A 12,781-nucleotide genomic window follows, 5' to 3' on the forward strand; every position below is an offset into this window, starting at 1 on the left:
GCTTTGTAGTAAGTCTTGGAGTCAGGTAGTGTCAGTCCTCCAGATTTGTTCTTCTTCAGTATTAAGTTGGCTATTCTGGGTCTTTTGCCTTTCAATATAAACTTTAGAATCAGTTTGTCAGTATCCATAAAATAACTTGCTGGGATTTTGATAGGGATTGCATTGAATTTATGGGTCAAGTTGGGAAGAACTGTTAGTCTTTCTATCCATGAACATGGAGTATACTCCATTTATTTAGTTCCTTGATTTCATTCATCAGAGTTTTGTAGTTCTCCTCATGTAGATCTTATACATATTTTGTTAGATTTATACTTTAGTGTTTGATTTTGGGGGGTGTAATGGTAATGTGATGGTATTGTGGTTTTTTTATACATTTCCTTGATTATTAGTAATGTTGAGCATCTTTCTGTGTACCTGTTGGCCATCTGTATGTTTTCGTTGGAAAAATGTCCATTCAGATCCTCTGCTCATGCTTTAATCAAATTGTTTTTCTTGCTTTTGAGTTGTATGGGTTCTTTATGTATTTTGGATATTAACTTATCAGGTATATGATTTGCGCTTATTTTCTCCTATTCAGCAGGTTGCCTTTTCATTTTGTTGATGATTTCCTTTGCTGTGCTGTGATATTATGTTTTCAGTTTCATATTCTACTTGTTTGTTAGTATATAGGAATGCAATTGACACTTGTGTATTAACCTTGTATCCTGCAGCCTAGCTATAATTGCTTATTAGTTCCAGGAGTTTTTTGGTCTCTTTCAGATTTTCTACGTAGATGATCATGTCATCTGTGGACAAGGACAGTTTCCTGTCTTCCTTCTCAATCTGTATACCTTTTATTTTCTTTTCTTGCCTTACTGTATTAGCAAGGATTTCTAGTATGATGTTGAAAAGGAGTGGTGGGAGTGGACCTGCTTGCCTTGTACCCAATTTTAATAGGAAAGTTAGGAGTTTCTCACCATTAAATATGATGCTAGCTGTAATTTTTTTGTACCTAGTCTTTTTCAAATTGAGAAAGTTCCCCTTTATTCCTTGTTTACTGAGAGTTTTTATGATGGGTGTTGGATTTTTTCACACGCTTTTTCTGCATCTATTGATACAATCATGTGATTTTTCTTCTTAACTCTGTTCATGTGATGGATTACGTTAATTGAGTTTTGAATGTTGAACCAGCCTTCCATACCTGGGATAAATTCTACTTGGTTGTGGTGTATAATTCTTTATGTACTTTTTGGGATTTGATTTGCTAACATTTTGTTGAGGATTTTTGTATCTGTGTTCATGAGAGATATTGGTCTGTAGTTTTCCTTTCTTGTAGTGTCTTTGTCCAGTTTTCGTATTAGGGTAATCTGCCCTCATAGAATGACTTAGGAAGTTTTCCTTCAGCTTCTAGCCTCTGAAAGAGATCGTAGAGAATTGGTATAATTCTTCCTTAAATGTTTGGTAGAATTCACTGGTAAACCCATATGGGCCTGGTGCTTTTGGTTTTTGAAGTTAATTATTGATTCAGTTTCTTTATTGGACAGAGGCCTTTCACGTGGTCTGTTTCTTCTTGTGTGAGTTTTGGCAGATTGTGTCTTTCAAGAAATTGGTCCATTTCATCTAGCCTATCAAATTTGTGGGCAGTTTCCAGAATATTCCATATTATCCTTTTAATGTCCATGGTATCTGTAATGATATCCCCCTTTTCTTATATTAGTAATTGGTGTCCTTAGCCAGTTTTTATAAAAGGTTTTATGGATGGGAGTGAATGTAGTGGGATTAAGGAATTACACTTAGACTTGGGTGTATCCATGAATAAGTAATGCATTTACACAACATCTGAAGTGAAGAAAAGGTTGGTTGAAAATTACTGCTTTATATTAGAACAGTTGTGTATAGCTACCCTGGTAACTCATTTATGTATGCTTCATGGTAGTTTGCATTTGTCAAACTACCATTAGCATTTGGGTATATTGGCTGAATTGAATTTCTTTATACTGTAGCAGACAGTATCTTTTCTAAAGGTTTTTCCATTCACCTCATTGCTTTTTCTTCATTGAAACAGACTCTGAGATTTAATAATTCAAGTAGATATATACATGCAAAACGAATGTAACTTACTTCCCTTCGTCCCTTCTTCCCCTCCTTCTTTTCTATTTTCACCTTTGCAGACTGCCTAAAAGTTTTCATAACTCTTTGAACAATGGAAATTTCAAGGTTCCTGTATCCCTCCCTAAATTAGAGAAACCAGTTTCTGGTGATCTATGCTAGGATATATAGAACACCAACCTAAATTGTTTTCATAGAATCATACAATTTGCTGGCTTTAAACCTACACTGTATGTATATATTGGCTCTTTCTGATTTGTGACATTCCTTCATCCTTTCTTTTTTTATTTAGGTGAATGGACAGTGTGCTGGTCACACAGCCATGCAAGCTGCTAGTCAGAATGGACATGTTGACATTTTGAAGTTACTTTTGAAGCAAAATGTGGATGTAGAAGCAGAGGTAATTAAAACTAAGCTTAAAGAATATTTTGAGTAAAAATTAATGTCCTAGAAATGGTACTTCTTATCATGAGATGGATTTTTTTCATTTTGAAATTTAATATTAACCTAAGGCTCTTCTGATTGAAAAGAAAAATTTGACAAAAGACAGCTTGAAGCATTTCGTGTTTTTCTGTGATGGCTCAATATTCTAGGCATAACCCTAAGTGAAGATAGTTGAGTTTCCCTTTGCTATGGTAGAAGCACCATGTTGTTGGGAGCCCAGTTGGATTTACCCATGAGTCATGCTGGGGAAATTGAGGGAATAGGAATATAAATCATGTGCGGGAAGATTTTTCCTGATATGTGACACTCAGAGGCCTTTTGTTGTTGTTGTTGTTGTTTGTCTCCTGAGGGAAAAAGTAAACTAGAATTTGTTTAGTCTTTTTGTTTCCTGATCTTTATATGGGTTTTTGAAGATTTTTATAATGCATGTTTATCGCTCTATGTGTGTATATGTGCTTAATTTAGAGTATATTCTTATTAAAGGAGAAATAAATGATTTTTACTATCATTGGAATTTCATTGTATGGCTGGTATGAGGGATGGCTCCCTTTGTTGTAGCTAACTATAACCTCATCGCTTAAAGAGTATATTAGAATTACATTTGTTTTAGTCTAATATAAGATTATTTAGGAATAAGCCAAATTCTATCAAAGTTTAACTAGGCAAAAGGTTGCAATTTTGTCCAAATGACACTCTCATCTGAGGAAGCTATTTAATATGGATTTGAATTTCTGAGGGCTAAATTTGTTGACCAGTCTGTTTTTACTAATTATAAAATTTTAATGACATATATTTCAAAAGAGAAGTCTTACATTATTTTTGCTTTTTTTCCCCAGTTGTATATATCTTGAGTTGTTGGACAGCTACTAAAGAGCCATTGGTTTTGTAGGTGTAAATAAGTCATCTTTGATGTTGGAATTTTTCTTTTGCCTAGAGCTTGAATTTTAAATTAGTATATTATACGTTTGTAAACTATATGAGACGTTGTGTAGAATAGGGATGTAGCTGTGGGGTGGGGAACGAAGTTAGCACTATTTCTCAAGAGTAGGGTTTTTTTTTTTCCTTAATTGAAGTCAGATACAAAGCAAATGGTTAGTTATTACCGTACACATAAGCTTGGAGTTGGAGTGAAGCTCAGTAGGCTAGGTGTTTGTAAATAATTTATCTTTCACTTTGGAAACCACATCTCTTACTAAAGCAGTAAGGTACAGGTGGACTTGTACCATACCTCCTCCTTTGGATTTCCATTCTGTGCATTTTCTGTTTCAAAAACCATTGTAGGCAGATGTAATTTGTAGAAATAGTGTGAAAAAGGAATATTTACACATCAGGTTAAATTAATAACACAGTGTCCCAACTGGTAGAGGAAAAACTACATTTAAAAATTGGATTGAAATATAAATATAACTCATTGCCTAAGATTAAAACAAAAATTTATCAAAGTTTCATTTTTCTAGAATGTAAGAATTAACATTGTCTGTCATAAACAGCAATATAGTTTGTTTAAAACAGTGATTCTTAATTGGGGCACATTTTTGTCCCATGGGGGCATTTTGTGGAGACATTTTTGATTGTCACAACTGGTTGCTGGGGAGCAGAGGAGTATTACTGGCATCTAATGGGTAGAAACTAAGGATGCTACTAAATATCCTGCAGTGTACAGGACAGCTCTCACAACAAAGAGTTATCTGGTCCAAAATGTCGGTAGTGCTGAGGTTGGGAAATCCTGGTTTAAAAGTTGGAGAAAATAGCTAATTTTACGAATGCACTTAAAATTGTGATTCATCATGCACTAGCTTGTTTGTAAGTTGATTGGTTGCTATTAATTTTTTTATTATTGGAAATTTTAAACATGTATAGAAATAGAATAGTATAATGAATCCTGTGTACCCATTATTCTACTTCAGTTATTTTTCCTGGTCAATTTTGTCTTATCTGTACCCTCTTGCCTCCCATTTCCTCCACTGACTTACTTTGAAGCAGATCCAGATATCATATTATTTAATCTGTAAATATTTTAGTATGTATCCTAGAAGATAAGTACTCTTTTCTAAAAACTTTATTGTACCTTTAGCACATGTAGGCACAATAATTTAACAATGATTTTTTAAAAATCTAATTTTATTAAAAGTTTGGAGGTTAGCTGAAGAATAAAGAGAATAATATATTTTGTTGTCTAGTTATCTCATTCTGTATCTGTATTAATTTTTTTCATCTCCATCAGGAAGTGAGCTCAAGATAGTACAGATTACATGTTGCAAACTATAGCCCGCAGGCCAAGTCCAGCCCTTCATTTGTATTTTAAAGTATTATTGGAACACAACACACCCATTACTTAATTTTATTGTGTATGGCTGCTTTTGTGCTACAACTGCAGAATTGAGTAGTTGTGTAGTTGTGATGAGAGATCATATAACCTGCAAAACCTAAAATATTTACTTTCTGGCCCTTCACAGAAAAGTTTGCTGGCCCCTAATATAGATGATTATTACAGATTTTAGTTGATTTAAGCTGTTAGTAAGCTAAATTATTTGCTATATATTATACCTTTCAAATATGTGATAAGGTTACATTTTTTCCCTATTTCTTTTTCTTAGGGAAAACTCAGCTATTTTGGAAAGTTGGTTGTCTCTATGTATGACCTACTGAGTACAGTAGGATTACATTCTATTTCCTTCTTAATGTGTAGTCAAAGGCACTGAGGACTGTGAGATCTTAGGTATGTTGATATGGGTGAGCTAATGTTTGATCCGGGACTCAGTTGTTTTTTTTTTCCCCCCTACTGATGAATATAATAGGTAAAGGTGTGGAGGATTTATTTTAATGGAAAGGAAGCCCACTTTTAAAAAGTGTGTTCTTTACAGTAAGTTTTTCAAATATAGTACAAATATATACTGAAGATATCAGTAAACTTTAGGTGGTTTCATTATTTAAGGTTAATGAAAACTCTTTTAATGGAGAATATTAATAGTAGGGAACAGTACTCGACATTGTCAGAAAACCCAAGTTTTAATGGTATTGTTGCTGTCTAAAATGATATTGGGCAAAAAGTTTAATTGGTATAAGCTTCAGTTTCCTCATCTATGAAAATAACTGAAAGGGTTGGGGAATAGAGTAAGGGAAATAATTAAGATACCATTTATAATGTAGAACACAATGGGAATTTAAAGTGTTATTATTACCTGTGTTCTTTTTTTTAAAATTGATTTATTTGTTTCATTTTTGGCTGCGTTGGGTCTTCGTTGCTGCGCATGGGCTTTCTCTAGTTGCAGCAAGCGGGAGCTACTCTTCGTTGCAGTGCGCGGGCTTCTCATTGCGATGGATTCTCTTGTTGCAGAACACAGGCTCTAGGCACACGGGCTTCAGTAGTTGTGGCTCGCGGGCTGTAGAGTGCAGGCTCAGTATTTGTGGCGCATGGACTTAGTTGCTCCGCAGCATGTAGGATCTTCCCGGACCAGGGCTTGAACCCATGTCCCCTGCGCTGGCACGTGGATTCTTAACCACTGTGCCACCAGGGAAGTCCCTGTTCTTATTAAAGATTTCTTTCCAACTAGTGGGAGTTAGCAGAGTTTCTCAAAAAAAAACCCAGATGCTAATTCTGTCTGATTCTGCTTATCTAGTTAATGAAAACAAAACTGTATAAACTTTTTATTTAACTGTAATCTGAAAAGGAACAGGCAAGTGGACTTTAAGACTGGTCAGTTTAAGGAAATTCTTTCCTTAAAAACAAGTCAGAACTCAGAATAATAACATCCAGAATGGCTCTAGGAATTGGTATATGTGGTTCCTGGGGATCCATGTTAATTCAGGTTGTGACTAGAGGCTTTCCCACCTCCCTACATGCCCCCCCCCCGAAATACTGGCACTATTAAAAACATGGGATGTCAAGAGAAAGATTTGATTTATAAGACCCAGAAAACAGTCGTTAAGGTGCCTTTTACAGGAAGGCAGACTGCAATCTAAGATTGCCCAAATAAAAAAGGTCAGGTTTTCAAAGGGGACATATCATAGTTTTATAGTTCTCCCTTATCAGTAAATTTAGTTGTGCAGGTTGGGTCTTAAGAATCGTCATTCGTTGATTCCTCTTTATTTTCCCCATATTCCTCATTTGGTCTATCACTAAATTCTGTTGGCTCTTTAAAATATATCCAGAATTTAAACAGTTTTCATCTTTCCTGCTGCCACTGTGCTTGTCTCCTCACACTGCTCTTCTCCCAGATATCTTCATGGCCTTCTCTTTCACTTCTTTCAGGTATTTACTCAAACCTTCCTTGGGAGGGGCCATCCCTTGGCTGTCTTATCTAATCTTTTTTCCCTGCTGTTTTTTCTCCTTGGCACTTTCTACTACCTAACATTTACATTTTATTTACTTATTTCATTTATAATATTCTGTCTTCCCTACTAGAATGTAAACTCCATGAAGGTGAACTTTATCTTGCCCATTGTTGTTCTCCAGTGTCCAGAACAGTATTGAGCTCATAGTAGGCACCTAGTAAATACTCATTGAAGGAATGAATAAATGAATGAACGAACAAACCAGAATACACCATTTCCAGACAATCTAAAGGTTTTAATATGATCACAATACCAGCATCTTGATTAACTGAACAAGTTTTAAGGAAAGTAAGATGAAGTATAATATTATATTTGAGAATAATAAAATATTGACATAATAATATAATAGTTGACCTAATTTACTGAAAATATCAGTGAGTTCAGGAAATACTTAATTTCATTGATGGCAAAAATCATGGGGACTTCCCTGGTGGTGCAGTGGTTAAGAATCTGCCTGCCAATGCAGGGGACATGGGTTCAAGCCCTTGTCCGGGAAGATCCTACATGCCGCGGAGCAGCTAAGCTCGTGTGCCACAACTCCTCAGCCTGCGAGCCACAACTCCTGAGCCTGTGAGCCACAACTACTGAAGCCTGTGTGCCTAGAGCCTGTGCTCTGCAACAAGAGAAGCCACAGCAATGAGAAGCCCACGCGCTGCAATGAAGAGTAACCCCTGCTCACTGCAACTAGAGAAAGCCAGCGCGCAGCAGCAAAGACGCAGTGCAGCCAAAAAAAAGAAAAAAGTCATGATGGTTACCAAGAGGATTCTGGGACGGTGGTGGAGTAGGAAGTACTAGGAATCCATCTCCCCATCTAGACAACAACTGCAATGGCAGAATCTTTCTGATGTAACTATTTTAGAACTCTGGCTTCTGTTGAAGGCTTGCTACTTCCAAGGGAAGGCTTGGGGGTTAATTTTGGTCAATTTCAGCTCTTAGCTCAGCAGGAGCTACACATACCCCACCCTCCAGCCCAGTGACAGGCAGCCAGGTATGTGTTCTTAGATCAGCTTGCAAGGTGTCCTAATCCTTGATTGCTGCTTCTGATTATGGAGGTGCAGGCACAGAGGTGGGTAGCCATTGTTGCACCCTCCCATTGTTGCAAACCCTTCCTCATTGGCTGAAGTTACTTCCAGAGGATTTAATGGTCTGTGCTTTTTTCTGCTTCCCCTCCCATTTTTCTTTTTCTCCTTTTGGGAGCCTGGCATTAAAGACTACAACATTCAAAAGCAACTGCATATATGAGGGAAATTAGAAAGGCATTGCACATACCTGAGGAAAGGTGCAGGCTCAGAAAAGACCCAAGAAGACCTTAAGTTTACACCTCAGGCTGTAAGCATGAAGACAGGCTAAAACAGTCAAAACCAAACCAAAACCAAAACCAAACCCTGCAGAAGGAGAAGGCTCCTGATTTCCAGACTTATGGCATTATTAGATTCAAATGTCCAGTTTTCAACAGAAAAATCACAAGGTAAACAGCGAAATAGGAAAGTATGGCCCATTCAAAGGAAAAAAAAAAAAACCAACAAGTAAATGTACCTGAGAAGAACCAGATGGCAATCTACTAGACAATGACTCTAAAACAGTTGTCTTAAAGATTCTCAAAGAACTAAATGAAGATGTGTAGAAAGTCAAGAAAATGATGTGTGAACAAAATGGAAATATCAATGAAGACATAGATCACCTAAAAAGAAACTAAAAACAAATTCCAAAGCTGAAAAGTATAAGAACTTAAATGAAAAATTCATAGGGGAATTCAAAGAGAGATTTAACCAGGCAGAAGAAAGAACCAGTGAACTGGAAGATAGGACAATGGGAATTATCAAGTCTGAGAAACAGAAAGAAAAAAGACTGAAGAAAAATGAAGAGAGCCTAAGGGACCTGTGGGGCATCATCAAGCGGACCACCATACGCATTGTGAGAATCCTAGAAAGAGAAGGCAGAAAGAGAGAAAGGGGCAGAGAGGTTATTTGAAGAAACAATGGCTAGAAACTCCCCAGATTTGATGAAAGATATAAACATCCAAAAAGCAGAATGAATTCCAAATAGGATGAACTCAGCCCCACATTGAGATACATTGTAATCAAACTTTCAAAAGACAAAGAGAGAATCTTGAAAGCAGTAAGAGAGAAGCGACGTGTCACTTATAAGAGATCCTTTTAAGATTTTCAACAGATTTCTCATCAAAAACTTTGGAGGCCAGAAGATAGTGGGCTGATATCTTCGAAGTGCTAAAAAGGAAGAAACAAAAAACAAAAAAAAGGGGCTTCCCTGGTGGCGCAGTGGTTGAAAGTCTGCCTGCCGATGCAGGGGACACGGATTCGTGCCCCGGTCAGGGAGGATCCCACATGGCGCGGAGCGGCTGGGCCCATGAGCAATGGCTGCTGGGCCTGCACGTCCGGAGCCTGTGCTCCGCAGCGGGAGAGGCCACAACAGTGAGAGGCCCGCGTATGGCCAAAAAACCCCCAAAAAACCAAAAAAAAAAAAAAAAAACCAAAATACCTGTCAACCAAGAATCATATATCTAGCAAAACTGTACTTCAAAAATGAGGGAGAAATTAAGACACTCCCAGACAAAAGCTGAGGGAGTTTGTTGCCACTGGACCTGCCTTGTAATAATCCCAAAAGGGAGTCCTGCAGGTTGAAATGAAAGGATATTAGACAGTAACCCGGAGCCATATGAAGAAATAAAATCTCAGTAAAGGCAAATACAAGGGCAATTATAAAAGAAAGCATTATTTTAACAACAGTGTGTAACTCCACATCTTATTTTCTACATAATTTAAGAGACTGATGGATTTTTAAAAAACAGTTATTAGCTTGTGTTTTGGGGCATACCGTGTACAAAGATGTAATTTTGTGACATCAGTAACTTGAAAGGGGTGGGGATGGAGCTGTAAACAAGTAGAGTTTTTGTATGTTGTTGAAGTTAAGCTGGTATAAATTCAAATTAGATTGTTATAACTTTAGGAAGTTAAATGTAATCCCTGTGATGACCACAAAGAAAACAGTTATAGCATAAAGGAAATGAGAAGGAAATTAAAACATTTCACTACAAAAGAGCAACTAAATACAAAAGAGACAGTAATGTAGGAAATGAGGGGGAAAAAAGGCTGTATGGCATATGGAAAACAAATAGCAAAGTTATGGAAGTTTTTCCTTCTCAGTAATTACTTTAAATGGATTAAACTCCAAAAGACAGAGACAGCAGAATGGATTAAAAAAAATATTCTAACTGTGCATAGTCTATAGGAGACATTTTAGATGCAGAGACACAGGTATGTTATTTGTATTTTACCACAATAAAAAATCATTAAAAAAAAGATTGAGAAAAAAATGCATGATTGTTATTAAGGCATATTAAGGATTCAATTCAACACACATTTTGGTTCTTACTAGTAGTAGGTACTATGATACGTATTGGGAGTAAAGATGATTAAGATGCAGTCATAGCCCGCACGAAGCTCACAGTCAAATAAAAATGACAGACTTGCAAACAAATTATTATTCTGTAGTGTGATAAGTGATATGACAGAAGAAGAGTTAAAATAATTTTGTGAGAGGCAGGGCAAGTTTCATAGGAGAGGAGTTACCTGAGCTGAGTTTTAAAGAATGTGTATTTTCAAACCAAAAAGGTAATGAATAAGAGCATTGAAGTCTGAGAGCAGCACATGAACATATGGGGTGAAGTAAGTTGGTAAGTTAGTTTTATATATGAGGGAACATGGCAGCAGATGAGTCTGGAATGGTCCACAGAAGTAGGCTTTAAAAGAGGTTTGTTCTTTATATAATGGAGTTACATTAAAGAGTTTTAAACATAAATTCTGTGTTTTACAAAGAGAATTCTGTTTTTTGTGTGAAGAATAGATTGGGGTAAGAATGCTGGGTGAGCTGTGGCAGTAGGTCAAGTGAATGAGAATGAAGGAAGGTCTGAATTAATTAGCTGTAGAACTGGACAAGAGAGAATAGATAGCCATAGAATTTGGTGTTTGACCTAGGGGTTCAGGGAAAGGAAGTAGGTGAGTATGACCTACAGATCCTGATTTTGTTGACTGTAGTCTGTGGATATATCAGCTAAGGGAAGAGTGGAGCAAGAGGAGGTTTTGGAGGCTGAGAGGAAACAGAGGAGCAGGAGGATAGAAAGAACCAAGATCAGTTTAAGATTTAATTTGAGGCCCCTTTGCAGATCTTTTTAGGTAACCATTTGGAAGTGAGCTACTGTGTTGTCCCTCAACATCTCGTTTGTTGGCAGTATCAAAGACAGGATAATGACCTCAATGTTTGAGGTTTTTTGGAATATTTAAGATAAATTCGGAAGAAAGCAACAAAACCTGTAAATTAAGGTCTTTGTTCAACTGAGATTTTCTAATTTAGAATAAAAATCTGGAAATGAATTGTTGTTTTCTAGTGTGTATATGTATTTTACAAAATCTTTAAACTTTCCTTGTGTATTTCCCTTTGAAATATATTTGGATTTTAAGGGGTTTTTTTTAATGTAAACAAATTGTTGACGGAACCTGCATAAAAGTGTTTCGGTAGCAGTTTTCTAACAATCATAAATATATGGTACACTTCATAAATAGTTCCTGTTTTTATTCAGTGAGTGTTAGTGGATTCCCATTTTTAATGGTACGAGTACCACTAGATAGGCTTAAAAATTTTAACAGAAAAGAAATCCAGATTGGAGGTTAGGAAGATCTTACATCTAAGATTCTGAATACTGAAATGTGTTACTAGAGAGGTTAACAATACGTACACACAAACATATTTTTTTTTGTAAGAAGCTTGTTTTTCTGGAATGTTTAAATATAATGCTACTCAGAACAAGAGTTGAATCTTAAATCTTTCCTGTGGTAGTTTGCCAGTTCCTTTATGCTTAATGTTAAGAGGTAACAAAAACTCCTAACCTTGTTTAGCTGGAATGTTAGTAAGGTAGAAGTACTCCTGAGTCTTGGATTCCTACCTTTTCAAGAATGGTTGTCAAGTCGTCATGGACTTCTACTTGAGCGGTTTTACTTTTAGTATCTGTTTGAGAAAATATGCAAAGACCATAAACTGTTTTGAATTCAGCAACTGTTTTATTTGTTTTAAATATATTTAACCACAGTGGTATTTATCTGTGTTATCTTTGAAAAGTAGTTCAGATAAGCTCGAGTGCCATGTGGAGTTTCAAACCACTTGCAAAAACTAGAGTCCACCAGGGGCTACCATGGGTTGGAGAAAGTCTGAGAGTATGCTTACATCTGGGTGTTAAAATTTGAGATGTGTATGGAATAAAGACAATACCCGTATAATATCCTTCTCCATCTGCATCTAGCAAGGTAATGAGACTCTTTTTGGTATGGACTGTGTTTATTATCTTTATGGTGTAGTACAAGCATTTTTTTTTTAAAGCAGTTTCTTGCATTTGAAAAAAATTAAAGCAGTTGGGTCTTTTTCTACCTCTCGTCTCCTCAGAAATATGCCAGCAGAAGGTGAGGCATTGCTACTGGATTCCTCTGAAATAGTTTTGGAATTTTGGATGTATAGAATTGTACTTGTTTATGTTTCATTTTTATCTTTAAATGAAATACTTAATTTTTTTCTGTTCTTAAATATACAGAAAAGTGTATGCTCACCAGCCAGAGATAACCAATGTTAACATGTTGATATATTTCTCTCCCTTAAAGCTAGTTGAGATCAGGGCTTCCCTGGTGGCGCAGTGATTGAGAGTCCGCCTGCCGATGCAGGGGACGCAGGTTCGTGCCCCGGTCTGGGAGGATCCCACATGCCGCGGAGTGGCTGGGCCCGTGGGCCATGGCTGCTGAGCCTGCGCGCTCCGCAGCGGGAAAGGCCACAGCAGTGAGAGGCCCACGTACCGCAAAAAAAAAAGAAAGAAAGAAATTTAGTTGAGATCATACTGTTTGGCATTCATTCT

General features: G+C 36.7%; 1 protein-coding gene and 1 long non-coding RNA gene across 3 annotated transcripts in view; one reads left to right on the top strand and one right to left on the bottom strand.

The window, feature by feature from the left end:
- MIB1 (MIB E3 ubiquitin protein ligase 1) overlaps positions 1 to 12,781 on the top strand; it is a 119,237-nt gene that overhangs the window by 49,953 nt on the left and 56,503 nt on the right. The window contains exon 10 of the mRNA XM_082667446.1: positions 2,381 to 2,488. Within this exon, the coding sequence (XP_082523572.1) occupies positions 2,381 to 2,488 (108 nt within the window). The remainder of the gene's footprint in view (positions 1 to 2,380; positions 2,489 to 12,781) is intronic.
- LOC309830723 overlaps positions 1 to 12,781 on the bottom strand; it is a 42,711-nt gene that overhangs the window by 17,924 nt on the left and 12,006 nt on the right. For both annotated transcript variants that reach the window (XR_014297527.1, XR_014297528.1), the window contains one exon: positions 11,828 to 11,889. This is a non-coding gene — a long non-coding RNA (uncharacterized lncRNA). The remainder of the gene's footprint in view (positions 1 to 11,827; positions 11,890 to 12,781) is intronic.

This window comes from Grampus griseus (assembly GCF_964374135.1).
Source record: "Grampus griseus genome assembly, chromosome: 12".
In the NCBI taxonomy this organism is placed as follows: Eukaryota; Metazoa; Chordata; class Mammalia; order Artiodactyla; family Delphinidae; genus Grampus; species Grampus griseus.